Source organism: Rattus rattus, chromosome 6, assembly GCF_011064425.1.
Source record: "Rattus rattus isolate New Zealand chromosome 6, Rrattus_CSIRO_v1, whole genome shotgun sequence".
NCBI lineage: Eukaryota > Metazoa > Chordata > Mammalia > Rodentia > Muridae > Rattus > Rattus rattus.
Genome location: NC_046159.1, coordinates 6,816,218 through 6,843,649, shown reverse-complemented (window position 1 = coordinate 6,843,649; position 27,432 = coordinate 6,816,218). Strand labels below are relative to the sequence as shown.

Sequence of the window (27,432 nt, the reverse complement as noted above, 5' to 3'; positions counted from 1 at the left end):
CTGTATATTTTTGCTGTCCGGGGCTCTTCACATCCCTCCTGCATGAGGACCGTGTCGAGCCCCAGTGCTATGGTATCCCGAGTTAACCTTTTGCTTTTGCATCAAGACATGAGTCCCGTGTGTTCGTGGGGTGGTGTCATTCTCAGGATTGGAGCAAGAGTCTCCTCCATTTGAGGGTTTTTCAGCAACAGCAAAAGCAAATGACCTGCCAGCAGCCTTTGCTTGGACAGCGACTTCAGGCAACGCTGGGGCAGGAGGAGCAGTAACTGGCAATGGCGGGCAGAAAGAACTACAAGTCCCAGGGGGCTTTGCCCCCGTTTTGGGTGCCCCTACATTTTGAGTGCCAGCTAGTTCTGCGCAGCCCTAAAAAGCTTCGCTGCGAGAGAGCTCCGGGCCTTCCTTTTCCGCTTTTAATGTGGTCACGCCTCGGGCCGACTCCCTGTGACGTCATTTGGATTTACCAGTCCTGCGCGACCGGAAGTTGTTTATGGAGGGCCGTAACTGCGGTCCAAGCTTAAGAGGGCTTCCGCGATGCCTTCGTCGCGAGTAGTCAGTCAACTTCTGGAACTGTGAGTCCTCCCCTGGCCAGCCCTCCTTCGTGTCCGCCCCAGCCCCCAGTCCTTTCCCTCACCTACTCATGTCCGGCTGGATCCTAGTCCTTGGCCCGGCCTTGCGCCTGGTCGCTGAGGACCGTGGTGCAGCGTGGGGCTGGTGGCTCCACCCGATGGATGGGCTCGGGTGGGCGCTGAGTATCTAGGCAGAACAAAAGAAACCTGGATCCGGGCTGGACAAACAAACCTCCGCTAATACCGGCGCGACTTGATAGCTTTGGGACCATGAACAGTAACATATCTCTCCTGATACAGGAGGCTTTCTAAAATTCGGGTAACAGCAGGGCATGGAGTTCACGCCTGTAGTCCCAGCCATCTGAAAACTGAAACAGGAAGATTGCCACAAATTCGAGGCTAACGGTGTAATGTTGTAAGACAAACACACCCAAGCCAATAAATAGAATCTTGAAAATTCGTGTATCAGTACCTATTTCAGGGATTCTTTGTGAGAATCAGCTTACTATATGTAAAACCCTTAGGACAAACTCTGAGCATGACAGCAAACACCGTTTGAGATGATCAAAAGTTCAAGGCCCTCTTCAGCTATATAGTGAGTTAGAGTCACGCCTCTGTGTTATTCGTTATTTCTATTTTTAAAAAAGAAAAACTCTAGGAACAAAAGCAGTAATGGTTTGAGATTGGAAGCCACAAAGACAGACTACTTGGGTTCCGTTGGTGAATCTAACAGTACATAAGCAAATGTTATTTCTTACCTAAGTTCCTGTGTTTTCTTCTGTATTGTTTTGTTGCTATTTATTTTTTTTCCTTGAGACCATCTCATGTAGCCCATGTTGGCCTAGAACACACTGTGTAGCCAAGGATAAACTTCTGATCTTCCTGCTTCCATTTCCTGGATGTTGAGATTATAGACATACACTACTATTCCTAGTTTACCTAAACCTCCTGGGTACTAGGCATAATGCCAACTCACTTGCATCCTTTTTGTTTTGAGATAGAATCTTCTGGCACGGACTAACCTTGAACTTTTTTTTTTTTTTTTTTTTTAGGGATTTATTATGTATACAGTGTTCTACCTGCATGTGTGCCTGAGGGTCAGAGGAGGGCACCAGATCTCATTACAGATGGTTGTGAGCCACTATGTGGTTGCTGGGAATTGAACTCAGGACCTCTGGAAGAGCAGTCAGTCCTCTTAACCTCTGAGCTGTCTCTCCAGCCCTACCTTGAACCCTTAGGCCTTCTGCCCCAGCCTTCCAAATGCTGAGATTACAGACTTGAGTTACCAGCACCAGCTTGTGTTTTGGCTTTGGTTTTCTGAGGACAGGGACTCAGTGTAACATAGCAGGCCTCAGATTCATGTGGCAGAGAATGACCCTGAACGTTACAATCCTTCTTGCCTATGACCACAGAGTGCTGGAACTCCAAGTATGCCACACTTGTCTGTGTAGATAGAACTTAAAACCGACTTTCTAGAAAGCAATCTGACAATATTGTTACCATAAAACAGAACAATATGGGTGCTTTTCTAAAGTGAAGTAACTAAGTGAGATGACCACTATGAAACTTGGAGCTGTTACAAAGAATGAAAATACTGAAATGCTTTGAAGGATTCTCATAAGAGGTTGTTGAATGAAAAGACAGTGGGTACTAAGAAGTGACTATCCTGGGATGTTGTTTAAGGGAAACTGAGACCTCCCTTCCCAAAACACCTATTATATGTTTGTGTGGGGTTGTGTTTGCAAGCAAAGGGGAAGAAAGAATATATCCTAGATTAACATAAGACACTAACAGAGTGTGCATAAGGTCAGAAAGGAAGATTGAAATAAGCAAAAAGGGAAAAGGGATTGTACTAAAAATGATCACAAGTATATGATTATTGTCATTCGTGAGGTGAGGTGTGTGTGTGTGTGTGTGTGTGTGTGTGTGTGTGTGGTTTGTAAACAGAATTTTGGGTTGCTTGACAAGTATGAGTTTCTCAGATGGCCAGAATTTGAGGCCATAAGACATGCTGCTTACGTTGCTTTAAAAGAGGCTAAAGAACTACCTATTCTGGTGTATTGGCTGGTTTTGTGTGTTGACACACGCTGGAGTTATCACAGAGAAAGGAGCCTCAATTGAGGAAATGCCTCCATGAGATCCAGCTGTAAGGCATTTTCTCAATTAGTGATCTGGGGAGAGGGCCCAGGCCATTATTTGTGATAGCATCTCTCTAGGCTGGTGGTCCTGAGTTCTATAAGAAAGCAAGATGAGCAAGCCAGGGGAAGCAATCTAGTAAAGTGGCACTCCTCTGTGGCCTCTGCATCAGCCCTTGTCTCCAGGTTCTTGTGTGAGTTCCAGTCCTGACTTTCTTTGGTGATGAACAGCAGTGAAGAAGTGTAAGCTGAATAAACCCTTTCCTCCCCACCGTGCTTCTTGGTCTTGGTGTTACATTGCAGCGATAGAAACCCTGACTGAGACACCTGGTTTGTTGGCTTTTTTGTTTTTGTGGTGCTAAAGATCAAGACCAGGGCCTTACTGATCCTAGGACCACTAAGCTACATCCCCAGCCACCACTTTAGTTAAGTGGCATCTTTGTGTCTAGGAACCAAACAAACACATTAACAAGAAAAACAAAGCAAAACCCAGGTTTTCATTAATTTCTGCTTATGCTTTGGAGTTTTTTTGTTTTTTGTTTTGAGTGTTGGCTTTTTTTCAGAGAAATGGCCAAAGTGGAAGGCTTTGACATTCTGACAAAGAACAATAATGTGTAAAGGAATGGCAGGACAGAGAGGTGAGGGCTGGGTAGTAAGTTCTAGAGCTGACAGTGGGAGCTATAAGGAGAGGTATGAAGTTTGTATGCCCCAAGGCAACTACACTGCCCAAACCTAGGATTAAGGTTATTTCTGAACATTATTCAGGGAAGGAAGGCATGCTGTTCAGAGGGATTTCTATGGTTTGCTAGAGTAGGAAAGAATAGGTCAGAGAGCCCTTCCTGCAAGCTGCATTTATCCTCAGACAGTCAGTGCGCCAGGATGAAATCCTGGTTAAATTGTCCTCAGGTGCTTCAGGGCCTTATAGTTGTTGAAGCATCTGCATCTGATACACATCTGGTTAGGCTTCGGCCCCGGTTTCCTGGAATACTATCTGCAGGACACAATGGCTGGAACATTATCTGTAGGGCACAGTGGGGGCTTGAACAAACATCACAGGGGCAGAACAGAACCCGTTACTCATTTACTCACTTCCAGTGACATCCAGAGGGTCAGTGAGTCTGCCCCAGTCCTCCTGCATTTTTAACCATCTGTCTTCCTGAGTCAGATCCCGTTGCTGAGTTTTTGAGCTAGTTTAAAACTCTATCTCTCACATACCTGGGGTCCATGGTGGTCAGAAAAGGGCATAAGATCCCCTGGAACTAGAATTACAGATGGTTGTAAGCGGCTATGTGGATGCTGAGAATCAAACTCAGATCCTCTGGGAAAGCAGCCAGTGCTCGGAACCAGTGAGTTATCTTCCTAGTCCTGGTTTTCTGTTTTTGAGACAGTCTCATGTACCTCAGGTTAGTTTCTAACTCACTGAGAATAGCTGTGAACTCATGCCCTTCTGAAAATATTTTTTAATAATGTTATCATAGGATAACATGCCTGTTATCCTAGAATTGTAGAAGTAAAGCAGAAACACTAGGAATTCCAGGTCATTTTGGTCTGCAGTACAGTACGTTGGAAGCAAGCCCAGGCTGCCTGAGACTCTGTTTCAAAGCAAAATTTTAAAATATGTATTGGTAATGGGTTTACAGAGGGAAGTGGAAAAGGAAAATCCTATCATATGTAACTTTACAGAGGCAGTGACTATGAATCTCTCTTCAAGCTAACCTTGTAAATGTTAATAAAAATACTGTTTTATGAAAGACTAAGTGCTGACAAATAGTATTGATAAGTGTTAGCTACTAGTGCAGATACAGAGTAATTTTCTATATTCTCTTTGTATTCCAGATGTCTTCGGTGCCTAATAATCAATATTTCCAGATATATATCAGATATTAAATATCTGCCTCCCAACATTAAGGATAGACTGATTAAAATAATGAGCATGCGGGGTCGGATAACAGATTCCAATATAAATGAGGTAAGAATGTATAACTATAAAAGTTTATTTCACTGTTTAGCTTTAGTTTCAGGTTATTTTTTAACAGGAAAAGGGATATAGTACAAATTATTAGTCATTTTAAAATATGACTTTGGCTTGAAAAGCCAGTGCTCACCCTTGAATGGGTACTATCTTCTTCTACCCTTCCTTGCTTTTCTCCTTCCCTCCCTTCCTCTCTCTACACCTAAATATACATTAAAACCTGCCCTGGATGGCCTTGAACTCACAGAGATCCGCCTACTTACAAATTGGGCTGTTATTTATTGGCCTCAAGGAAACACTGAACAGTAGCTCCCCAAAACAACGAATATGTGCTAACTACCCCCAACAATTGGACAGTTGGACATGGAAGATTTTGTGTGTGATTCTAATACTCAGGAGTCAGAGGCAAATTTGCCGTGAGTTTCTAGCCAGTCTGAGCTACATAGTGAATTCTAGGCCCATGTAGGTTATAAGGTTAGACTTTGTCTCAAAAAAGGTGAAAATGGAAAGATGGCTCATCAGTTAAAAGTTCTTGCTACTTTCCCAGATATAGGAGTTCAGTTCCCAGCATCCACATAAGGAGCTTTACAACTGCCTTTAACTCTGGTCCTTAGGGATCTAGTGCCAGACTTTCTTAGTTACCCTCCCATATATTTTAAAAGAAAAAAAGAAAAACTTAAAAAGTTCTGGTGAGGCCAGGCAGTGGCTCACCTTCAATTCCAGTATTCAGGAGGTAGAGGAAAGCAGATCCCTGTGAGTTTGAGGCCTGTATGGTTCAGATAGTGAGTTCCAGGACAGCCAGGGCTATACTGAGATACCCTGGTTACAAAGCAACAATAAAAAGGCTCAATGGTATTTACTATAATCCCAGCATTTGGGAAGCTGAAGCAAGAGGATCACAGAGTTCAAGGGCCAGCCTTGTCTAAATAGTGAGTTTGAGGATAGCCTGAGTTATGTGAGAGTATCTCAGAAAACCAATAAAGAAAGGCTGGGTAGGGGTTGGGGATTTAGCTCAGTGGTAGAGCGCTTGCCTAGGAAGTGCAAGGCCCTGGGTTCGGTCCCCAGCTCCAAAAAAAAACAAAAAAAACAAAAAAAAAAAAAAGAAAGAAAGGCTGGGGTTCAGGGGGGGGGAAATGCTTGCCAGGCAAGCCTGATGTCCTGAATTCAGTCCCAGAAACTCACAGTACCAGAAAAGGATTGACTCTCTGGAGTTACCATCTGACCTCTGCACATACACTGTACATGTGTACACACAAGGATAATACCAATAGTATTAATAGTAATAATAATAAATTATGTTTAAACAAAAGACTGAAGTACATGTTATAAAGAAGTAATGTTAGGGCTAGACATGGTGGCATATGCCTTTAAATCCAGCATTAAGAAAGCAGAGACAAATGGGTCACTGTAAGTTGAGGGCAGTCCAGTCTACATAGAGAGAGCCAGACCGGCCTGGACTAGTATCCTGTAACTAAATATCTTGCCTATGATATCTAGTAGACAGGTATTGAAGGCGCAAACATTTACTCAGTGGCTAAAGAATGAGGAAGTGGTATTTTGCTCACAAACCAGCTTCTCCCGTGCAGGGATCTGAGTGTTAGATAGAGGACAGGAATCAGAGCAGGTAGAGGGGATAATAAACATAATTTGGGGGAAATAAGCAAAGATCTTCAAGGGATTCAGGTACCACCTCTTTTTATCCCTTTTATGATCTGGAATTTCTGGTCATGGTAGCTGGTAAGCATCTTTAGTCTTAAGTGGATGTAAGGGAAGACTAGAGAACTCTCTGGTCAGCATGTCAGCATGTAGAACTATGTAAGATTTAACCTAGAGATGAAGGCAACAAAGGAGACAGACGAAGTATGGAGACAAATGTCAAGTATTACGTTCCATTCCACTCACCCATCAGACATTTGTAAGATAGCAGTACTTGGCCAAGTTCCTGCACCACACCTAGGTGACGCAACCCAGAGGCAGAGGTGTTATCTTTCTCATATTGCTCAGCTATGTGACCTCCAAAATTGGTTATATTTCATTCAACTAAGAGCTGGTGATGCTAGAATTGTTTAGGTTTTTCAGTAACAGCAAAGGAGAAATACATATCCTAAAGGGATTGGTTCCTCCTGTACAGACTGCCTAAGATCCGGTCATTTGACTGAGTGTCTCAGAGGATCAGGTTTTTTTTTCCTTTGGGAACAATACCTGCTGAACAGAAGTATTTAGGTCCAATTGAGTGAGTCAGAAGATGCCAATACTGTGACTGGCCAGGCAGGGTGACAGCTATTTTAACATTGAAGACTTTAGGTACGGAGTGGTGCATTTCCAGCTGGAAGCTACATGTTTGTTCTGTTTGTTTGTTTGTTTTTCCTGCTTTGTCTTCTCCACGGGGATTAAATCCTACATTCTTGGCTGTGTTTTCACCAGCCACTTACCTACTGTAGTCACCAGATCACTAACTAAGGATGGAATACAGCTTTACAAAAAACTTTTAATTTGGGAGCCAGAGAGACTGCTTAGAGTTGCAAACGCTTTTTTTTTTTTAATTTAATTTTTTTTTTTTCAAAATCATTTATTTGTTACAGGTGTTACACCCTGAAGTCCAAAGACTAGATCTGAGGAGCTGTAATATCTCAGATGTGGCTCTCCAGCACCTGTGTAAGTGCAGAAAACTGAAGGCACTAAATCTAAAATCCTGCAGAGAACATAGAAATAGCATAACTTCAGAAGGTATGTTTACAATCACTGAGTACATGGGCGGGCCAATACTTAGCCCCTGATATAATTGTGGAGCAAAGAAGAAAAAAAATACTTTAGGAGAATATGAGGGCACCAGCAAGGTGGGGAGAGGGGAGAGGGGAGAAGACAATATGAGCAAGGCGTGTCTGAAAAATGTTAAAACAAAACATTGTTTTGTATGTTAACTAAATTTTACAAAGAGAAAGAGATGGGGAAATATGGGCCAGGCATGGTGACATGGAACTGTAATTCCAGTACTCAGGGAGGCAGAAGCAAGAAGATCATTGCAAATTTGAGGCCAGCCTGGTCTACATAGTGAGTTTTACACCAGCCTGAGCCTACAGAGCAAGAGAATATGAAGAGTTAAAAAACTGAAGAAAAAAAAAAAAAAAAGAGTAAGAAAAAGTGATCCAAGTTAGAATTCTTGTAGATAACCGTTTATGAAACGTATTGTCACTGCCTTATATTTGAAATGATACCGCTGTGTTATAAACATTTTGCCTGTTATAGTAGATGACATGGCCAGTTGATATTTGGTTAAAGTTAAGGTTTTTGTTGCTAGCCAGGTATAATGACAAAAACCCATAATCCCTGTGTTTGGGAGGTAGAAGCAGGCAGATCAAGAGTTTAAGGTCAGTCTGAGCTACATGGCCAGTTTGAGGTCAGCCTGGAACAATGAAACCATCACAAAAAGAAAACAAAAGTACTGCTTTGGTTTTTACAGTTGGTTTTAGAGTTTTGCCAGCTTGGTATTTACTGTGTAAACCAGTTTACCCTAGAACTCTTAGTAATCTTCTGTGTCAACTGCCAGTGTGGTTAAACACTTTGCTATTTGTCCGTTTAAGCAGGATTTCACTATGTAGGCCTGGTTGGGCTCAAACTCACAAAGATACTTTTGCCTTCTGCCTCCTGAGTGCTGGGAATAAAGGCTTATACCACCACTTTTCTGATGCAATATTATAACAGAAACAGTCGTCAGATTACGATGGGTGGGGTGGCTCCTATTGTAAACCCAACACTTGAAAGGTGAAGGCCTTGAGATGAAGAAGTAAAGTCATCCTCAGCTCATATAGGATGTTATAGGATCTTATAGTCCAGGTGATCTACATGATTCCCTATCTCAAAACCAGAAAAAACAAATTAGATAAACTAGTCAATCTCTACAAGACGTTCAATACCAAACCCAAAAATATTAAGGAGGGTGTGGCTAGAAAGATGGCTTAGCAGTTAAGAGCATTCGCTAGTCTTGTAGAGGAACCAAGTTCTGTTCCAGCAAGCACATAGCTCCCATTCCAGAGAATCCAATACCCTCTTCTGGCCTCTTTGGGCACTACATACGTATGTTGTACAGGTGTACATACAGGATAAACATCTATACACATAAAAAATTTTTTAAAAAATGGCTGTGGAGTGCCAGAGGCCAGCTCCAGCATTAATTTCAGTGATCCATGGAGGTGTGAGATTGGCAACTAACATGAAGCAGGTACACACGCTCACACAGTAGGTGGACGTGACCATCAAGCCTGCAGCAACGCTTTTCTCTCTTAGTCCTTAGATACCTTTCAAATGCAATCCTTCAAGCAAAAGAAAAAAAATCACATTACAGTTACTTGTTAATCATGAGTTTCAGTTACACATTATGATTACAAGTTTCATTTCTTTAAAAAACAGGTTATTCTAAATCCCACACCTAATTACTCAGCTTCCCATGTGGTCTCTTCCACAATACATATATATCCGCAAGCAATAGTTTTCCTGTTAAAAATTAACTGAATTTGAGCAAGCCAAGTATTTTTAACTGCCAGTTTCTCTTATACTGGCAGATAGCACTTTTCAGTTACCAGAAAAGAGGTAAACATCATGTTATTTTAACTTAACACAATTCTTATTTTTCTAACATAGTTAACCATCTACCTATTCTTATATTGTTTTCATAGGAAAATAAATGTATAGTTAACTAGAGAACTTTGAGTCACAGGGTTTTTTTGTTGTTGTTGTTGTTTTGTTTTGTTTTGTTTTTTGAGACAACAGAGAAAGAAGAATTTATTCAGTCTACATACGGCACACTAAATTTATTCAGTCTACATACTGTGCAGCACTAAAACCTAAAGGAACACACCAAAACTCATCAGCAAATTTATACTTATAAAACCAGGAAAACCAGATTTGACAGTGGACATGGAAGCCCAGTCTTAACAGTGGGCACTGAAGCTCAGTTACTCACTTTGATCATTAGCCTGTTCCCTGTGCGTGAAACTCTTGAGCCCTTAGCAACTGGGCTCGCTTTGTTCTTGTTCAGTGACTTTAGCAGATCTTTCATTAGGTGACTAAGAATGTGCTTTTCAATTTTTCTTATACCCTAGGTTTTCTGTTAAAAAGAATCTGGCAAAGCACTCTAGCCTGACTTAACTAATTGTAAATAAATGCACCTTGACCTAACATTTTTAACTATACATATTTTTTAATTTTCTCAGAATCTTCAGCTAAATCATTAATCTGAGTGGCATTTGCTTTTTGAGAAATCACCACTATTCCTGTGCATTATGATTGCATTGCAGAGTGGGAAATTAGAAACCCTACCAAGGATATTCATTCAAAAACGACCTGGGTGGCCAAGGCAGCAACAAGTGCCGTAAGGGCTAGCAGCTGCAAGGGGTCTTCAGGAAAGAGGACCCTCGGGCTTTGCCTCTCTGAGGTATACTCATGGTAGCTCTGCTAACTGGTGAGTTGTTTTCCTCAGGCTCCAGTATTAACTGCAGCTCCTTCATGGCTGCTGTCAGTGCAGTACATGTTTTATATTCAAACTATTTTCTCAGAGTAATTACATAAAATGGTGGGTTTTTATATTCAATTATGTTCTTTTCTAGTATAGATTTTTTTAAAGATTTATTTGTTTATTTATTTAATACATGTGAGTAAACCGTTGCTGTCTTCAGACACAACAGAAGAGAGCACCCGATCCCATTACAGATGGTTGTGAGCCACCATGTGGTTGCTGGGAAGCGAACTCAGGACCTCTGAAAGAGCAGTCAATGCTCTTAACCACTGAGCCATCTCTCCAGCCCTAGATTATTTTCAATTTAGGATTTTAACTATTTTTTTCAGTATAATAAAGAAGTACCTAGTTGGATATGGTAGCACACACTTGTAATCCCAACACTGAGATATCTGAGGCAGGAGGGCCTGAAGTTCCAGGCTGGTTTTGGCTGTGCAGTGAGACTATCCCAAAGAAGAGGAAGGCAGGAAGGAAGAAGAAGAACATGATTGCATAAGTAGGTTTCTGGATGACTGTTTGGCTAGTCGGCTTTATTTTCCAATCATTTGGGTTATCCATTTGGGATTTCACAATACTATAAACAAGTTTTGCATGTTTACATGACGAATAACTCATTTAAAAAGAATTCTAAAACAGCAAGCATAGCATTCTGATAGCAAATGAGTATATTTCTTTATACCAAGCAATTATCTTACTCTCCATATACTAGCTGGATTGTTTTTTTCACTTTTAATTTATTTCATTCAGTTTTTGGCTGTGTATATTCCTGTGGATGTCAGAGGACAGCTTGGGGAGATTGGTCCTCCTGGGGATTTGGCAATAAGAACCTTTGCATACTGAGCCATCTTGTCAGCCTCAGTTGGATTTCTTATCATTTAATTCAGTTCTGTCACTATCTACTTAGAGGTAATATCACATCCCATAGTTAAGTCTGCCTTGCAAGACTGTCTTCTGTTTGTAGCGCAAGCCCAAGTCCTGGCCTACAGTAGGTACTTGATTAACCAGCTATACAGAATTACTGTGTCTTAGTTGGGATTTCTCTTGCTGCAAAGGGATATCATGACCATGGCAATTCTTAAAATAAAAAAAAAAAAAAAATTTTTTTTAAAATTTAATTGGGGCTGGCTTACAGTTCAAAGGTTTAGCCTGTCGTCATCATGGTGGCTTGTAGGCAGACATGGTGCTAGAGGAGCTGCAAATTCTGTATCTTGATCCACAGACAGCAGGAGACAGTGAGCTACTAAGCCTGGCTTGAGCTTCTGAGACCTCAAAGCCCACGCCCTAGTGACACACTTCCTTCAACAAAGCCACACCTATTCAAAAAGAAATGCCCACCTCCTAATATGGCACTCCCTATAGACCTCTCGGGATCATTTTTATTCACATCACCACATCCCACAACTTGTTCCTTGTGTTATAGCAAAGGTTCCTCCATGGAGTCTCAGCTAGAGCCATCATTGTTTTAACTGACCCCACTTTCCTTTCCTACCCCTGCCATGAAAAGTCCCATGGGAAAATTCTGGAAACTTGGGGTCAAAATGCCCCAGCTAACTGCATGTTTTTGGCTTCTGTTAAACTGCTTGCTTGCTTTACTTCCCTTGCAACTGCCAACCAGGATATAGTTTTTCTATGATTTTTGTTTTTCCTTTTAAAGTTCCCTGCAATACATTCAAGACTGCTCAATGAGGACTGTTTCTCTCCAGCTAAATAAAGACTTTCAAATGTGGACTTTGGTGGTACTAAATGGTGTTTGGGTTTTAGCCCTGGAACACTCCTTAGGAATTGATAACTTGTCACAGTGGCTCACAGAACTCATGTACTTTGCTTTGTTCTAATCCACGTGAGAAAGTTACAGACCATCACTAGTATAAGGCCAAGTAATCGTTCTTTATTTAAGCCAGAGTAGGCTCTTGTCATGAAGGGTTCTTAGGCAAAGTTCAAGGACACTGTATTTATAAATACAAAGACCACAGTAACATCATGGGTAGGTATAGGTTAGGAGACCCTTCTAACATCTGTTTCGGCAAAGCACAGTAGTTATTTTGGTTTTACATTCAGAGGTTACTTTGGTTGTACATCTGGGTTATGGTTGGTCATAGAAAATGTGCTGCCAAGGTAGGTATAGTTGTTCAAGGAGGTGACTTTGCAGTGGGAAGAGCACCTCAACAGACACAAAGTAGAGTCAAGGTAAGATCAGGACAAGGTTATCTCAGTTAACTTCAGCATATGTTTACTGGGTGATTGCAAATGGTATTTATAAAAGACACTGATGGTCAGACACACAAAAAGAACATAGGGGAGAACTCTAGATGGGTCCCCAGGGTAGGTCCCCATAGAATGGTAGTGCTAGGTCAGTAGCCCACCCAGCTCTTGCCAGCCCCAGAAATCTAGAATTTGCCACTCACCCCAAATTACCAGTTAAGGAAATGAGTAATGATGAAAACCAGAGAAAAGAGAGTAAATCAGTGTGCATTGTAAAGATGAGCAGGTGAAGAGGTCTAATAATCCTAAATTCATCATTCAGGAACCGACACAAGCTTTAGGCTTAAGTAGAGAAAGAATTGGGGCAGGATAGCAAGGCATGTGCCTAATTAAGCAGTTCTAGTCAAGATGTGGTTCTACCTATCAGTGATCACTGACCACTTCTGCCCTGGTACCAAAGGGTAGTTGAATAGTTAATTCTGCTATATATATAGCTTAAGGGAATCAAAGTTCCTATAATGTGGTTATTTCTGCTACAGGGTGAAGCTCACCTTTATGAGTAATTCTAATTTCACATAGTTGGCCCTCTGAGGTTAGGCTTTTCCTTAAAGATGCCTGTAAGTTTAGAGGAATTGCTTACTGTACTTTCAGCCAGTATTTCAAGTGAGTCAGAGTCAAATGTTTACAGATTCTTGGCTTCTTAGCCACAGAATTAGGAGGGAAAAAGGGATTCACACAGATTTGCAAAAGAAGTAAGATAATTTTCTTTAGAATGAAATTAAAGTTCAGACTGTAGAGGGATATACTCTCAAGATTGACTGTCAACCACACAAGAATATTTAAGGACCCTACACTACAGCCTTGCGTTTCTTTTTACAGAGTTGCAAAGGAAAGTTCCTAGAAAGAGTCACACTTACACTGAATCTTCTGTGACTTGACTGATTAGAACTTCAGGGATTGTGCAAAGGTTGGAATGTTGTATGTATGTCTAAAGACGTACATGTATGTCTCTCTTAGTAAGAGGGCATTTGTTGCCTCCTCTGTGTGTGATCTAAAGATAAATCCTTGGTTCTGCCAATCAAAAGACTGCCCACAGATAGTATCTGAGACCTAGAGGGCTAATTTCCTTTCTCTTCTGTAACTTGTCTGCATAACGTACCCACCAATGTATGTGTAAAGTGTCCAGAGAAAAGCAGACAGATTTCTTAAGTTTGAGACCAGCCTGGTCTACAAGCAAGTTTCAGGGCAGCCAGGACTACACAGAAAAACCCTGTCTCAAAACGCACATGCATGCACACATAACATGCACACACATGCGAGAAAAGAAAAGAAACTCCACTCTTTTTAAAATATTAAACTTTGGAGTTATTGGTTACATAGCCAAAGATAATTAACTGACACAGTTGGGTTTGTAGATGATACAGTGTTGTATGACACTATTCCTGGAGAGATATAAGCATCTTTTTATTCTAAATAGGGACCCAATGACAAACCAAAGTAAGGACACCACAAAAGCTCAACATGGTAAACCAACGAGCTTTACTAGGGTTACTTACAGGAGCAAATATGATGCAAAGGCAGCTGCATCACGAAAGCCCAGCCCAGCATATGTAACAGTTCACAAAAGCTGGGCACCTAGAACACACTTCACAGCCTACATTTAGCTCAAGTTGGAAAGTGTCCTTTCTAGGTAGCTCAGTTGGCCTGAGGTTGCCAGGACTCTTCCAGGCCAACTCACTGGTCTCTGCTTCTTCCAGGAAATGAGGCTACTCTTGAAACCTAGTAGTCTAGATTGTCCAATTTCCGGGACCTCATGAGTTTAAGAAGCTTTTCTGCAAGGTGGAATGTTTTAGTCTCCTCTTATAATGAGCCAGTATGCCACCAGGTCCTCCCTTGTGAGAATAACTGAGAGGAAATGGCTCCTAGGCCATTTCCTGAGGACACAAAGACAAATGACTCCAGGAAAAGGCACATCCTGACTACAGGAGGTTAAGTAGGCCAGGAGGGAAGCCAGAGTAGGGTAAACAAGGTTGTTTCCATGGCAACATGGACCTGTCAGAGGGCTCCCCAGAACCAGATCCTTAATCCTGAATTCACCAGCTGCTTTGGAGCCCTTGAATGCCTTGCTTCTGGATAGAGATCACCCTGCATTCTGGGCTGGCCTTTCCTCACTGGCTTCTTGGGGCTTCCTTGTCAGTACTGTGGCCTCCCACTCACAACCCATCTCTCCATCTCAAGCTTATTCCTCTGCCAGCTTTGTATCTATTGAAGAGACAAAAAGCAACAGGACAGATTCCATCTTGTCCTCTAAACTATTTTAAGCTGCTGTCCTTGGAGATAAGCTGCTGTCCTTAGAGTGATATGGGCCCCACCCTTGGACTCTGGAAAGAGACTACCAAGTGTTCCCAGCTGTCAAAAATAGGCAGAACAGCTGTGGTCAACTTATAACAGGAAAAACTGATCACAATAACAAGATAAGTTAAGAAAACATAAATCATTCCCAGGACAAGATGCCCCCTTTTAGATGTATGGTCTCTCCCTGTGGTCTGAATAAATGGTATCATTTTAAAGGTTAACATTCCTTTACCCAATCATGTACCACCAAGGCTTGAAAGTCCCAGCTTACAATTTTTTCCTATATAAACCCTAAGCCCCTAGACCCGAGAGTCACTTTCCTAACCTGTTACACAGGGAGGGTTATGACCTAAGTCCAAACTCAGAATAAATACTCTCTTGAACTTTTATCAGAGTTGTGGTCCCTGGTGGTCTCTTAGGGGTCTGGTGAACTGGACATAACACTGAGTTTGGCAGAGCAGACCAATGTCATTGCCAGCCATGGAGAATGCAGTAGACTGCCCCTTCCTCCACAGTGCTGAACAATGCCAGCTTCTCTGTCCTTTGACTAAAGACACAGCCCAGAGGACAGGAAACCCTGGCAGGGCAAGACTGTAGAAATGGCCCTTGGAAAACTGGTGGCAAGAGAAGACGCCATCTGGGGCATTTTGGCGATATCCTGCCACTTGGCCCCACTGCAGAGAGTGACCTTTCCCAGATGCTGGTTCTCCATGCCACCCAGCTCCAGGTACCACGTAGAAGTCCAGCTGTGGGAGTTGAAGCATAGCAGCTGTCCATTCCTGGCCACAGGCTCCGTGCCAGAACACAGGAATCAGATGGGCCCCATAATGACACAGCCCAAGAACCTCAGATTCTAAGACTGAAGGAGTCGGGGCAGATGGCAGAAAACCAAGCTTCATCCTGACAGAAATGCCTTTGAGATCATCTGTTGCCAGAGTGGCCTATGCTGTGCCCACAAGGCCAGTGAACATATGGTTGTCCTGGCCGCCTAAGCCACGTGCCGACAACGAGCATTTCTAGCAGTGTCTAGCCCCACAAGGAAGCCATTTGTCCGGATGTTTGGACACAATATTGGGCAGTCCCAGAAGCTTGTCTGGATTCCTGCCTAGGCATGTGAATACTAGCAGTGTGGCCTGGGCCAGGAATATGTGTCCTTCTTTGTAAAAGGCTAGTCATTTAAACCAGAGGCCACTGAGAACCACGTGGTGAAAAGGAAGTGGTGGTTTGAATAAGAATGGCCTCCACAGGTTCATATATGTGAATATTTGGTTCCCAATTAGTAAACTGTTAGGATTAGGAAGGTAGCCTTATTGGAGGAAGTGTGCCACTGGGGGTAGACTGAGGTTTCAAAAGCCCCCAGTCTTATTCTCTTTGCCCATGTTTGTGGATCAAGATGCAGGCTCTCAGCTACTGTTCCTGTACGGTGCCTACTGCCTACTACTGCCTTGTTCCCTACTATGATGGTCATGGACTCACCCTCTGAAATTGTAAGCAAGCTCCCAATTAAATGCCTTTTTTTTTAAAATGTGTTCTGATTCATGATTTTCTTAGTTCTATTACTATAACAATATCATGTTAACTTGGGATATGGAATCAGGGATAACTTGAACCAGTGTTCCAGATCCATCGTCATTCATAGAGTATACTATCTCTTACCAATTGAGTTAAGAGTAGTGTTTTTGCATCAGTAGGGTCTAAGGGAGGCCTGATTACTAAGGAGCATAGTTGAGGTGGTTCTCTGTTTTGATTGATAGATTAAGTCATGTATCTATTTTGCCTATTGTACATGTCTCCCCATAAGTTCCCTTCTGTACCCAATTATGCATAGGCACAAAATGGTAAATAGAGGATTCTTTCTGAAATTTTACAAAAGGACACAATTTCCCCTTATAGTGGCGCACCCAAAACGAATTCATCCTGAATTCTACTCTTTGTACCTGGGTAATTGGAAATATGCTGTTACTGGAGTCTTGGAGAGGATCTATACTATTTTTCAGAGATGGGAGACTAAGTAGCCTGAAGAAGGTGGGAGATTGATAGAGTTCTGAGGTTGCTAGATGTATATGTGCATAATATATGTAAATGAAGGAACCAGGCTGCCAAGTACATTATTATAAGAGGAAGATGTGGGGTTGGGGATTTAGCTCAGTGGTAGAGCGCTTGCCTAGCAACCGCAAGGCCCTGGGTTCGGTCCCCAGCTCCGAAAAAAAGAAAAAGAAAAAAAAAAAAAATAAGAGGAAGATGTGTATATAATCAAATCCAAATAGAGTCCCAGGCTAAACTATATTTCCTATGTTGCCTGCCTCAAAAGTAAAAACTATAGGCATAAAACAAGGGCAACAATGTCAAGCTTATGTCCTGCCTTTGGCTATCTTGTCAGACAAGTGAAGAGGCCATCCTTTTTAACAAAAGCTGTTTCTAAGTGTCTGTTACAGCTGACTAGAAAAACAAGTCTATCTTCATAGGTGCCTTAACAGGGCTGTTCCTTTGGATTTGTCCTCTGCTGCTTTCCCCCTTTGTTGTTCCATTCCTCTCATTCTTCTGCTGAAAATATGTAAGTTGCCAAACCTCTCTTTAGAGGTGTAGAACCTAAAATATCTAGCCTTTATAACGTTCTTCCTTAGTTTTTAGCTAGCAGCTATGAAACTTAACATGATGATTGTTTTAAGACTAGAAGCCAATCATGGTGACTCACATTGGTAATTCTAGCACTCCAGAAGTTGAGGCGGGATGATCATTGTGAGTTCAAGGCCAGCCTGGACTACATAGTGAGTCCCTCTCTGAAGAAGGAGGAGGAGATGGGAGATAAGTGAATATATAAATAAAAGAAATAGTTTACAGAAAGTCCAAGTCCATTCTGGCCAGAGAAAAGAAAAGGAGTCATGGGCTGTGCATGATGGCAAACATTCCCATCTACAGCACATGGCCTTCCAAGAAAAGCTGATGAATCCCACTCTCCCTGTACAGGAAAACTCCCTCTTGACTTCTTACTTCGTCTCTGAATTCTTTGCCAATGACAGGAACTGGGAAATAGCTAGCAGAAGGTTTCATCTGGTCCTTTTACCTCTAAGATCTCCCTCCCTTACCCTCACAGCTAACAAAAGTGCTGCCTCCATAAATCTACTTTTCTTGCCTCTACACCTTGTCCTGGTATACTTGGCCTGTGTGGGATGGAACTCTGAAACTGACTAACTTACAGTTGGTGATTGCTAGGATGAAAAACAGTCTATAGCTCCCTGGTAAAGCATCTGCCTATTTTATATGATGCAAAATAATAACCTCACTTGAAGGAGATAAGAAAATAGTTTATTCTGAACCATATATCGATAGCCTAGGATATAGATTCAAATTTCCCAGAAAAAAGTATTCCAAACTAAAAAGAACTGTAACGACTTTTTAAAATATAAAACAAAAGTAACCATAAAGCCTTGCACCCTGTGATTACATTGGTGGGGGCAAATCATAGCTAGTTTAAGGTAAAGCAAGGAAACTGACAATTAGACTTACTGTCTCACTGCATTTTTAGTGCAATAGTTAGTACAGTGGAGTCTGGGTCTATTCTTTCAAGGTAGGTATGTCTAACATGTATCCACAGAGGTTACCTAACAGAATATCAGGTCAAGAACAAAAAGGGTTGCTTTCTAAAGGACTGAGGTAGCCTTTCTAAAGCAGCCTTTGGTATATGTTTCTACAGGCTTCCACTAAGCCTCCTATGATTATATCTCATAAAGAAAGTCCTTGTCCCTCTGAGGCGTGAAGAAATTCTTTCCTGATAATTCTTTGGGTATTTTTTAATTTTGTAATGCACATTTATAACCACATAGTTCACTGATAGTATTGTGTTTCCTCCCAGGAATAAAAGCTGTGGCTTCATCCTGTTCAGACCTTCATGAAATTTCTTTGAAAGGATGTTGCAGTGTCACTGATGAAGGGGTCCTTGCTCTTGCACTCAATTGTCAGCTGCTGAAGATCATTGATTTGGGTGGCTGCTTAAGTATTACTGATGAGTCCTTACATGCATTAGGGAAAAACTGCCCATTTTTGCAGTGTGTTGACTTTTCAACTACTCAGGTAAATGAGATATAAGCTTGACACAACTTATATGCTGTCTCAATTATTATCCTTGACTAATCAGAATATCATAATTAGTTCTTTTGCTATTGTTGAAATTGTTGATGATCTTGATGGTGTGAGAATGATTTTTCAAGAATGCTTCTTAAAACTTGCCTTCACAGATAAAACATTTGCCCAATTTTTGCCAAGTTAATTATATGCTTTGAGATCATTTAAAACTTTTTACTGTGTATTCAGTTTATTTAAATATAACTTACCTTTAAGAAAAACATAATCAATCTTACTATACTTTGAACTCTCCATATAATTTTTGAAAGCTAAGCTGAAGACATAGCTTTGATCTCAAACCATATTCTTTATATTTCATTCACATCCAACCAGTCCATGACCCTGACTCAGAATAATGTGTATGTCTCCCCCGTAACCTCTCCATGTCCCTAACTCAGAGCAGTGTGTTTGTGTGTAAGGCATAGTGTGATTTGTGGGTTATGCTTGCTGTTCTGGGTGAATGGGTCAGATAAAGCATTCCTTTCCTTGTAAACTTCTGTAAAGGATTAATACAGCATTCATCCCTTTCCTACATCATTCTGCTTTTCAATAAACAGAAAGTATGGTCCTTTGTTAGGGGCATTGAGCTCACTCTTGGTTAATAGGAAGAATATATGACTAAAAGATAGGTTTGCTGAATGGGAGGCAGTTACTGTTCATGATTAATGTACTTTAGAAAACTCTTTCATCTCCATCACAGGATATATTTCTTTTCCTTTTGTTTAGGTCTCTGACAATGGTGTGGTTGCACTTGTTAGTGGACCGTGTGCCAAACAATTAGAGGTAATTTTGAAACATTTATGAATATATTAAATTTTATCCTCAGGAAAAAAGTATTATTATTGGTAGGCAAAGTGCCAGAAAACATCTTTGTATACTTGGTTCTCTCCTTCCACCTTTACTTGAGCTTTAAAGAATTTAAGTCTTCAGGTATGCATGGCAGGCCTCTGTACCTGCTGAGATGTCCTTTTCCTCTGGCCTTTGTATCTTCTGCGGGTGTTTGTTTAATTTTGCTTTGCTGTACATTTTGAACCTAAACTGGCCCTGAACTTGTAGCACTCTGCCTGCCTCAGTCTCCTCATTGTTAGAATTACAGTGAGTGCACCGCCATACCCAGCTTTCATCCTGCTTTTATCTTTTTTTCCTTTTAAAAAAAAAAAAAAGTGTGTGTGTGTTCCAGGTGTGGTGGCTCATGTGCTTTAACCCCTGCACAGGCAGATCTCTGTGAGTCCAAGGCCAGCCTGGTTTATACAGTAAGTTCTAGACTAGCCAGCGTGATATGGTGAAATGCTGTCTAAAAACAAACCAAAAAGCTAATTTTTATTTTGTGTGAATGGATGTTTTGCCTACATATGTACCTGTGCACCACATGCATGACCGATGCGTGAGGGGTGCAGCAGAGGGCGCCAGATCCCCTGGAACTGGAGTTAGACAGTTGTGAGCCGGCACAGGCTGCTGTGACACACTCAAGTCCTCTGGAAGAGCAGGCAGATGTCACCGAGTGTCTCTCCAGCCCCTTTCATTCTTCTTAAAATGTATGTATTGTTTGTATACATGCATATCACAGAACATGTGTGGAAGTCAGAGCACAGCTCTACATGGTTCTATCTTTCCACCCTTACATGGGAATGAAAGTCAGGTCAGGAACTTTTACCTACTGATCCATTTTCCCAGCCTCTATTTTTAACCAGTCCTGGTTTCCATGGTTTTGTTTGTTTTGTGGGTTGATAGGTTTTTTTAATTTTATTTTTATAAAAGAAAGATATTTATTTCTCAGTTATATAGATTGAGAAGTCCAACATCTATGTCTTAGCATCCGCTAAGAAATTAGGTCTCATGGTGCCCAGGCTGGCCTTGAACTTGCTTTGTAATGGAGGTTGGCATTGACCTTATTTCAAAACCCAAACATGTTTCTTCACTGAGCACTTTCTCTCTCACTCTTGTCCCCTACCCCCACACCCACCTTCTGCCATGAAATGGTATAGCAGATTTTTTAAAATAAGTAGATACTTGGTTCTGATGTAACCTACATGAGAGGCTAGTGCTTCATAGAAACTCTGGGTCCTGAAACTCAGGGACACAGAGTTTTTAAAGACAAAAACCACAATGACATCAATGTCAGATGAAGGTCAGAATGACCCTACATTTGCTTTGGCAGAACATGACAATTATTTCAGTCATTATATAACAATTTATTTTTATTTATATCATTATCAGTTACTTTAATTTATATAAACTTTTGGTTAATACATTGAATCATGGTCAGAGTCTTGGAAAATCCCAAATATGTTGTTAAGGCAGACATAGCTGTTGGTGGGGCAGAGGGCTGAGAAATGTCTAAGCAGACACAAAGTGGAGTCAGTATCAGATGGTACCTTAGTCACATTAGTTCTTTTTAATATAAAATTTCTTTCCAAACTTTTTTGTGCTGTTATTATAGATCTATAGATTTTAAATTTTTTCTTTCATTTTCTTTTCTACATAGGAGATTAACATGGGCTACTGTATAAATCTAACTGATAAGGCTGTTGAAGCTGCCCTGACTGCCTGTCCTCAGATATGTATACTTCTTTTCCATGGCTGCCCCCTGATAACAGGTCAGTCTAACAGGTTGCTTATATTTAAGCTTGACTTCCTCTTTTACCAACTGTAGAACCTTAAGAAAATTCATTACTCCTTCAGTTCTATTATTCATTGTACTTGTCGGTAAAATGATACAGTGCCACACCTTCTTCATAGGCTTGTTCATGGTGATTATCTGATCTACTTTGGATCCCAAAGCAGGTAGTAGTCATGGTAACAATGCTAGTAATGATGGTGGTAAGATTCAGTGTTAACCTACAAAAGGATGGTGCCAACAATGATTGCAGTCATAGTGTTAACATGATCCTTTATACAGACAAGAAACATCAAGTTTGGCAGGACTGCACACCTTAATTAATCTCAGCTCTCCGGAGGCAGAAGCAGGCAGATCTTTGAGTTCAAGGCTAGCCTAGTCTACAAGGTGAGTTCAGGACATCCAGGGTGATACAGAGAAACCCTGTCTTGGAAAACAAACAAAACAACAACCAAAAAAGTGTCAGGTTTATTGTATTATATCTATTAAATAACACTAAATAACCAGTTGGCTGCCATTTACTCAAAAATGTAGAAATCCAGTCTAAAAAACGATTTAATTTATGCATCACGACTCATCCTTGTAATCCCAACCCTCATAAGGCACAGGTAGAGTGAATGGCTTCTTGTTCAAGGTTAGCTGCAGCCACATAGTAAATGCTAAGGTGATCTGGGTTACAAACACCGTTTCAAATACCACCACAACACAGACTTTACCCACTGAGAGCTGAGGACGTAGCTCAGCACGTAAAGCTCCTGCCGAACAATAATTAGGCACAGGGTCTTCAGGGGGTCTCCCCTGTCATCTGATCTGTACACTCTGGAAGAATTCCAAAGCTTCTCCTTTCCTCTTAACACAGATGCAGAGCCTCTCTCCCAAAATAGCATGCCCTTGGTCCAGTAACGAGTAATCATTAAAGGTATAGATTAATTTAATTTAGTAGCTTGACCTCTCACAGAGGATTTTTAATATCATAAATACTTCCAAACTTAATAATCTCCTTCATTTTGATAATTAAAACTATTTGAAGCAATCTAAACAATTATTATTATCCATTGAGACAGTGTTTCTTTACTACCTCCTGCCCTGATCTATATGAGATCAAGGCTAAAGTTTCTACTATCTGTCTGAGATAAGGACTTTCTCCTTATCTCCTGCTCCTGACCTACAGTTTGATCAAAAGCCTCTATTCATCTCTGTATTTAACTTGCATTAAATTCCCTTCTTCTTACTGTATAAGCCTATTTCCAGGCTCTAAATTTGTCATACCAGGCTAATTAACCCCAGAAATTCCTTGTAAACCATGTTCAAAAACCTGAGAATTTCCCTGGCAAGACTTTTTCAACTTTTTTTAATGTCTTTTTTTTTTTTTTTCACTTATTTTATTCTGTCTCCATGCCTTCGGTTCCTACATTTGATCATTTGATATCAAAGGCCTGGATTTCTTTATTCCATGTATACTTAAAAGGCACTTAAACAATTATCATTATATTCCTTTCTATTCTTAAAAACAATTAAATCAAATTTCATTCATCTCTACTCTTTATCTGGTTGTGAGCAGCAATGCAGCTTGCATTGTCTGCCTCTGCCTTTTGCGTAGCCTCTTTGCACACCAGGGGCTCCCAGTGCCTCTGAGCCCAGTCTCTTTGTACCAAACCCCAGAGAACAAATCCCCATGTGCCTCAGGCAAAATCTATAGCCTGCTAAGAAGCCAATTCTCCCAAACTCCTAATCTAAGTCATGGTGCATGTTTTCTATCTGAGAATCTCTAAATAATTTTTAATAGTGGATACAAGCCTACCAAGTTGCATGCCATCTGTAGTGGTAATTTTTTAAACTGCTCTAACCTTCTAGCAGATGGTCATGTGCTTCACATGGACCACCCCACATGCTCTGGATCTCAGATGGAGAAGCACATATACACTGCCTTTATATTTGTATGTGCCTTAGCTAGCTCAATGGCTAGGCCACTCTTGCTACCCCGGACCCGATCAGGGAAGTGGGCCCTGGCTGCTTCACTGGCTCTTACAAGGCAGGATGCCTCTCCGGTACCCCAAGTCCAGTCTCTGCTTCCCCATCATGGCGATTCTCCTTCCTGTCCTGCATTTTTTATCCCCCTTCAGGAATGCTCAAAGTCCTCCCTTTGTCCCCCTGCCCAGCCCTTGGCTGGCTCTTTATTGATCAGTCAAAAAACCAACCGTTGGCAGTGTCCCACAGCAGACATGCGAATTCCCATGTGAGCACAAATCAAATCCTCATAGCGGATGATAACGGATTTAAGGGCAGCCAATAAAGTAATTCAACCAGTGAGTCCTTTACAGCCTAGATTTCCTTAACCATCTTTGTTACCAAAACCATGGCTGCAATAATAATTGAAAGATTGTTTTTTCCTCAATACCCTTGCATGAGAAAGACAGGGAAAGGTTTGCTTTCTCAGTACCTACTTTGTTTCTGGAACAAGTTGGCATTTTTCCAGTAACTGAATCCAATCTAAAGGCAAGTTAAACATTAAATAAAGTCTAACAGTAAAATGGGGTTTGTAATATTAAACAGGGCCCTTCACAGATCCCACCTGTAATCCTAGCTTACAAACAGGAGGTAGAGATAGAAAAATCCCTGGAGCAAATTGATTAGACAAATGAGCTAAAATAATAAGCTTTAAGGTCAGATACATAAGGTGGAAAGCAATTAGAAAGACACCCATGTCAACTGTAGGCTTCCATACACATCCGCCTATACACACACACACACACCCCTCACCACACACATACATACAGCAACAAAAAAAATCAGACTAGCCATTGAGTTCTGTATGCACTTGACCTATATACTGAATAAGCAAAGGTGCTTATGAAGTAACTCTTATTTCCCTTATACAGAACTACCATCATTATGGTTATGATTGAGTCTAGGCTAGTCCAGAACTCTAGGCCTGGAGTAAAGGAGTAGAGTGTGTTCCTGTAATCCTCTCAGTTTGAGGATCTGCTCTTTGGCCATCCTGTTTCCAGCAGAGTTAGGCTTTCTATGTGATGTGACGACAGTTCTACAGTAGTTCCCTTCTGTCTGTGAAAATCTCTGCTTAGACAGTAAATGTCTCAACATCATGGTCCTCTCTGAGCTTCCTGGACAGCACAATGTGCCTCTTGAGCTTCAAGGGGGTTTCTCTGTATAGCCCTGGCTGTCCTGGACTCTCTTATAGACCATGCCAGCTTTAAATTCACAGAAATCCATCTACCTCTGCCTATGCCTCTCAAATGCTGGGATTAAAGGTGTGAGCCACTATTGCTGGGCTACAGTCCTTTTTAATGGACTTGAGGTGGAAAAAAAATTTTGTTTTCAATATTCTTACTAATACTCCAATCACAGCATTCCCAAAAGAAATCCTTTCTTTGATTTCTAATTTTTTAAAGACTTATTTTGTTTATTTATACACATACACACACACACACACACACACACACACACACACACACACACACACACAGTAGCTGTCTTCAGACACACCAGAAGAGGGCATCTGATCTCATTATTGATGGTTGTGAACCACTGTGTGGTTGCTGGGATTTGAACTCAGGACCTCTGGAAGAGCAGCCAGTGCTCTTAATCACTGAGCCATCTCTCCAGCCATTTGTATGCCAATGCCCTCAGAATCAAGAGAGGGTATTGGATCCCCTGGAATTGGAGTTACAGGCATTAGTAAACTACCCAGCAGGTAAACTCAAGTTCTAAAAAGAGCATCAAATACTCATATCTATTCAGGTATCTCTCCAGCTTCCTATTTGAATACTTTCATATTTTAAAACAGATGAAGTGCTATGGATTCTAATATGAACAGGTTAGCTGGCATCAAATTTTGAAGTGAAGCAGTTTGTGGACCAGACGCTTCTTGTCCTGGAACTTTAGCTGAAATAGCTGAAATACTATGATCTTCTGTTTGTGTAGGGATAGCTTCCATACACCTTACAAAATTTACCTCTGCTACTTTTACCTTACAAATCATCCTGACTACCTTCTGGAAATAATCATATTTATTAATATTAATATTAATTAATCCCCCATTAATAAAAACCAACTCAGGAAAAAATTAGATAGTCAATGAGAAAATGAATCTTAAGCCAAAGCTTAATATTTATTTTATGTTCACGTGCTATGATAGGCATGTGAAGGTTAGAAGACAGCTTGCTGGAGTTGGTTCTCTCTTTCCACCATTTGAGTTTAGGGATCAAACTCTGAGAGGCTTGGTGACACGCACATTTACTCATTGAGTCATCTCACTGGCCCAAACAGTTTGAAATAAATACCACACAAAGTAGAGAAATATCCAATTACATGACAACCTTTGTATAGTAAAATTTTGTTTAAAGTTAAAAAAAAAATGAAATAAATACTGTAACACATAAGGCTAATGAAAGTTTTTAAAGCACTACCCAAGAGGTGGAGGAAAGTGCAGACTTTCCAGAAAGACATTTTTTTCAAGGCTCAGTCTCAAACAATTTCGTAGCCTCTGCTGATTTAACCCAAACAAAGCAAAGGCTTTGCTACACTTCACTCAAAGCCAGACATGAGGGCTTTGGCTTACATCTCTGCCACCAGAGATATTTCATGTTGTTTTTGAGCCTTCCAATAACCCTGTAGTAGTTATCACCACACCTAGTTTTGCAGGGTTTTTTTTTTTCCTTTGTGCTAAGACAGTATCTCAAATAGCCCAGGCTAGCCTCTTACTTGCTATGAGTTGGATCTGTCTTAAATCCCTGACTCTCATACCTAATATCTATACCTCCTAAGTATTGGTATTACAGGCATACTCTGAGCTTACACCTAGTTTATATATGAAAAACACTAAATATATTTGATTATTGTAAATTAATATAGTGTCATTGTTCTCTTTTATAGATCATTCACGAGAAGTCTTGGAGCAACTAATAGGATCACGAAAACTAAAGCAAGTGACTTGGTCTGTTTATTGATCTTTACTAAGGCTGATCCCAGGACCTTGCCCAGGATGTACGCTATACATACTTGTTTTTTTACTTAATTTAACACCAATTTATTGTTTTATTGTCCTAGTTAAGCTGTGACTTTCAGAGAATCTCCTCAATCTTAATGTAAATGTTTGTGCTTTAAAGTTAACAGACTCAACATTTTAACACTTCTATTATCCCATATTTGTTTGAGCCATTTTTTTAAATGGTGATTCTGACATGAACTGTACTTGATGGAGAGGGGGCTGAGTTTCTTTCTTTAATAACAAGTTTCAAAGTATGTATTGTAGGCTTAGATTTTTCAAAACCTACTTTAATAAGGGTTCTTAAATATTTCAGCCTCCCTTCTAGCCCATGAGAGGAAGTGGAAAAGAAAGGTTAATAAAAAGCTGTTTTGAAATAGTTCTTTGTGTCTATTCTAGTCTTTGTTGTCAGCAACAGTTCAGCATCCAGTCCTCTAGCAAAACACCAACAGGAATCAGCAGGTGCAATCCAGTCCACTGGGCAGTCACCACTCACAAATCAGCAATGCAAAGAGAACCATCATCAGTGAAGACTAACAGTGCCAAGCAAGGCAAACCAAGGCCAGAGCCTCCTCAGCAAAGACCAGTAAGGCAGAGCAAGGTGCCAGAGCCTCCGCCCACTGTCTGTGGGAATATATTTATATTCTTTCTGAACATCTCATGTTTGTTGCAGCAAAAATTCCTTCCACATGTCTGCTTTAACATTCTTTCTATGTCTGCTTCAGCAAAACATAAGACATAGCTTAGTTTCCAAAGAAATCAGAAATTTCCACTTCAACTTACTATACCTTTATACTCCTATCTCTGGTGTAAGTATTTGAGCTATTCTAGGAGATATGGGTAGAATTCTAAATAAAGATGCATTTAAAAAATGTTTAGCCAAAAGCAAAGTGGATATTAAGGCCTGTTACCTCTGATAGACTTGTTTCCCTGAAGTCAACGGTAA

At 40.9% G+C, this 27,432-nt stretch overlaps 1 protein-coding gene across 2 annotated transcripts; it reads left to right on the top strand.

The window, feature by feature from the left end:
• Positions 1–355: 355 nt before the first annotated feature.
• On the top strand, positions 356–26,868 carry Amn1 (antagonist of mitotic exit network 1 homolog). Of its 2 annotated transcripts, none has more exons than XM_032905453.1 (7): positions 356–569; positions 4,538–4,670; positions 7,256–7,400; positions 18,596–18,813; positions 19,591–19,647; positions 21,350–21,461; positions 26,375–26,868. In XM_032905453.1, the coding sequence occupies exons 1-7, from the start codon at positions 532–534 to the stop codon at positions 26,446–26,448; spliced, it is 777 nt and encodes a 258-aa protein (XP_032761344.1). In that variant the 5' UTR covers positions 356–531; the 3' UTR covers positions 26,449–26,868. The 2 variants fall into 2 exon arrangements, with proteins under 2 accessions (XP_032761344.1, XP_032761345.1); XM_032905454.1 differs by lacking the exon at positions 356–569 and adding an exon at positions 615–1,161.
• Positions 26,869–27,432: the final 564 nt, after the last annotated feature.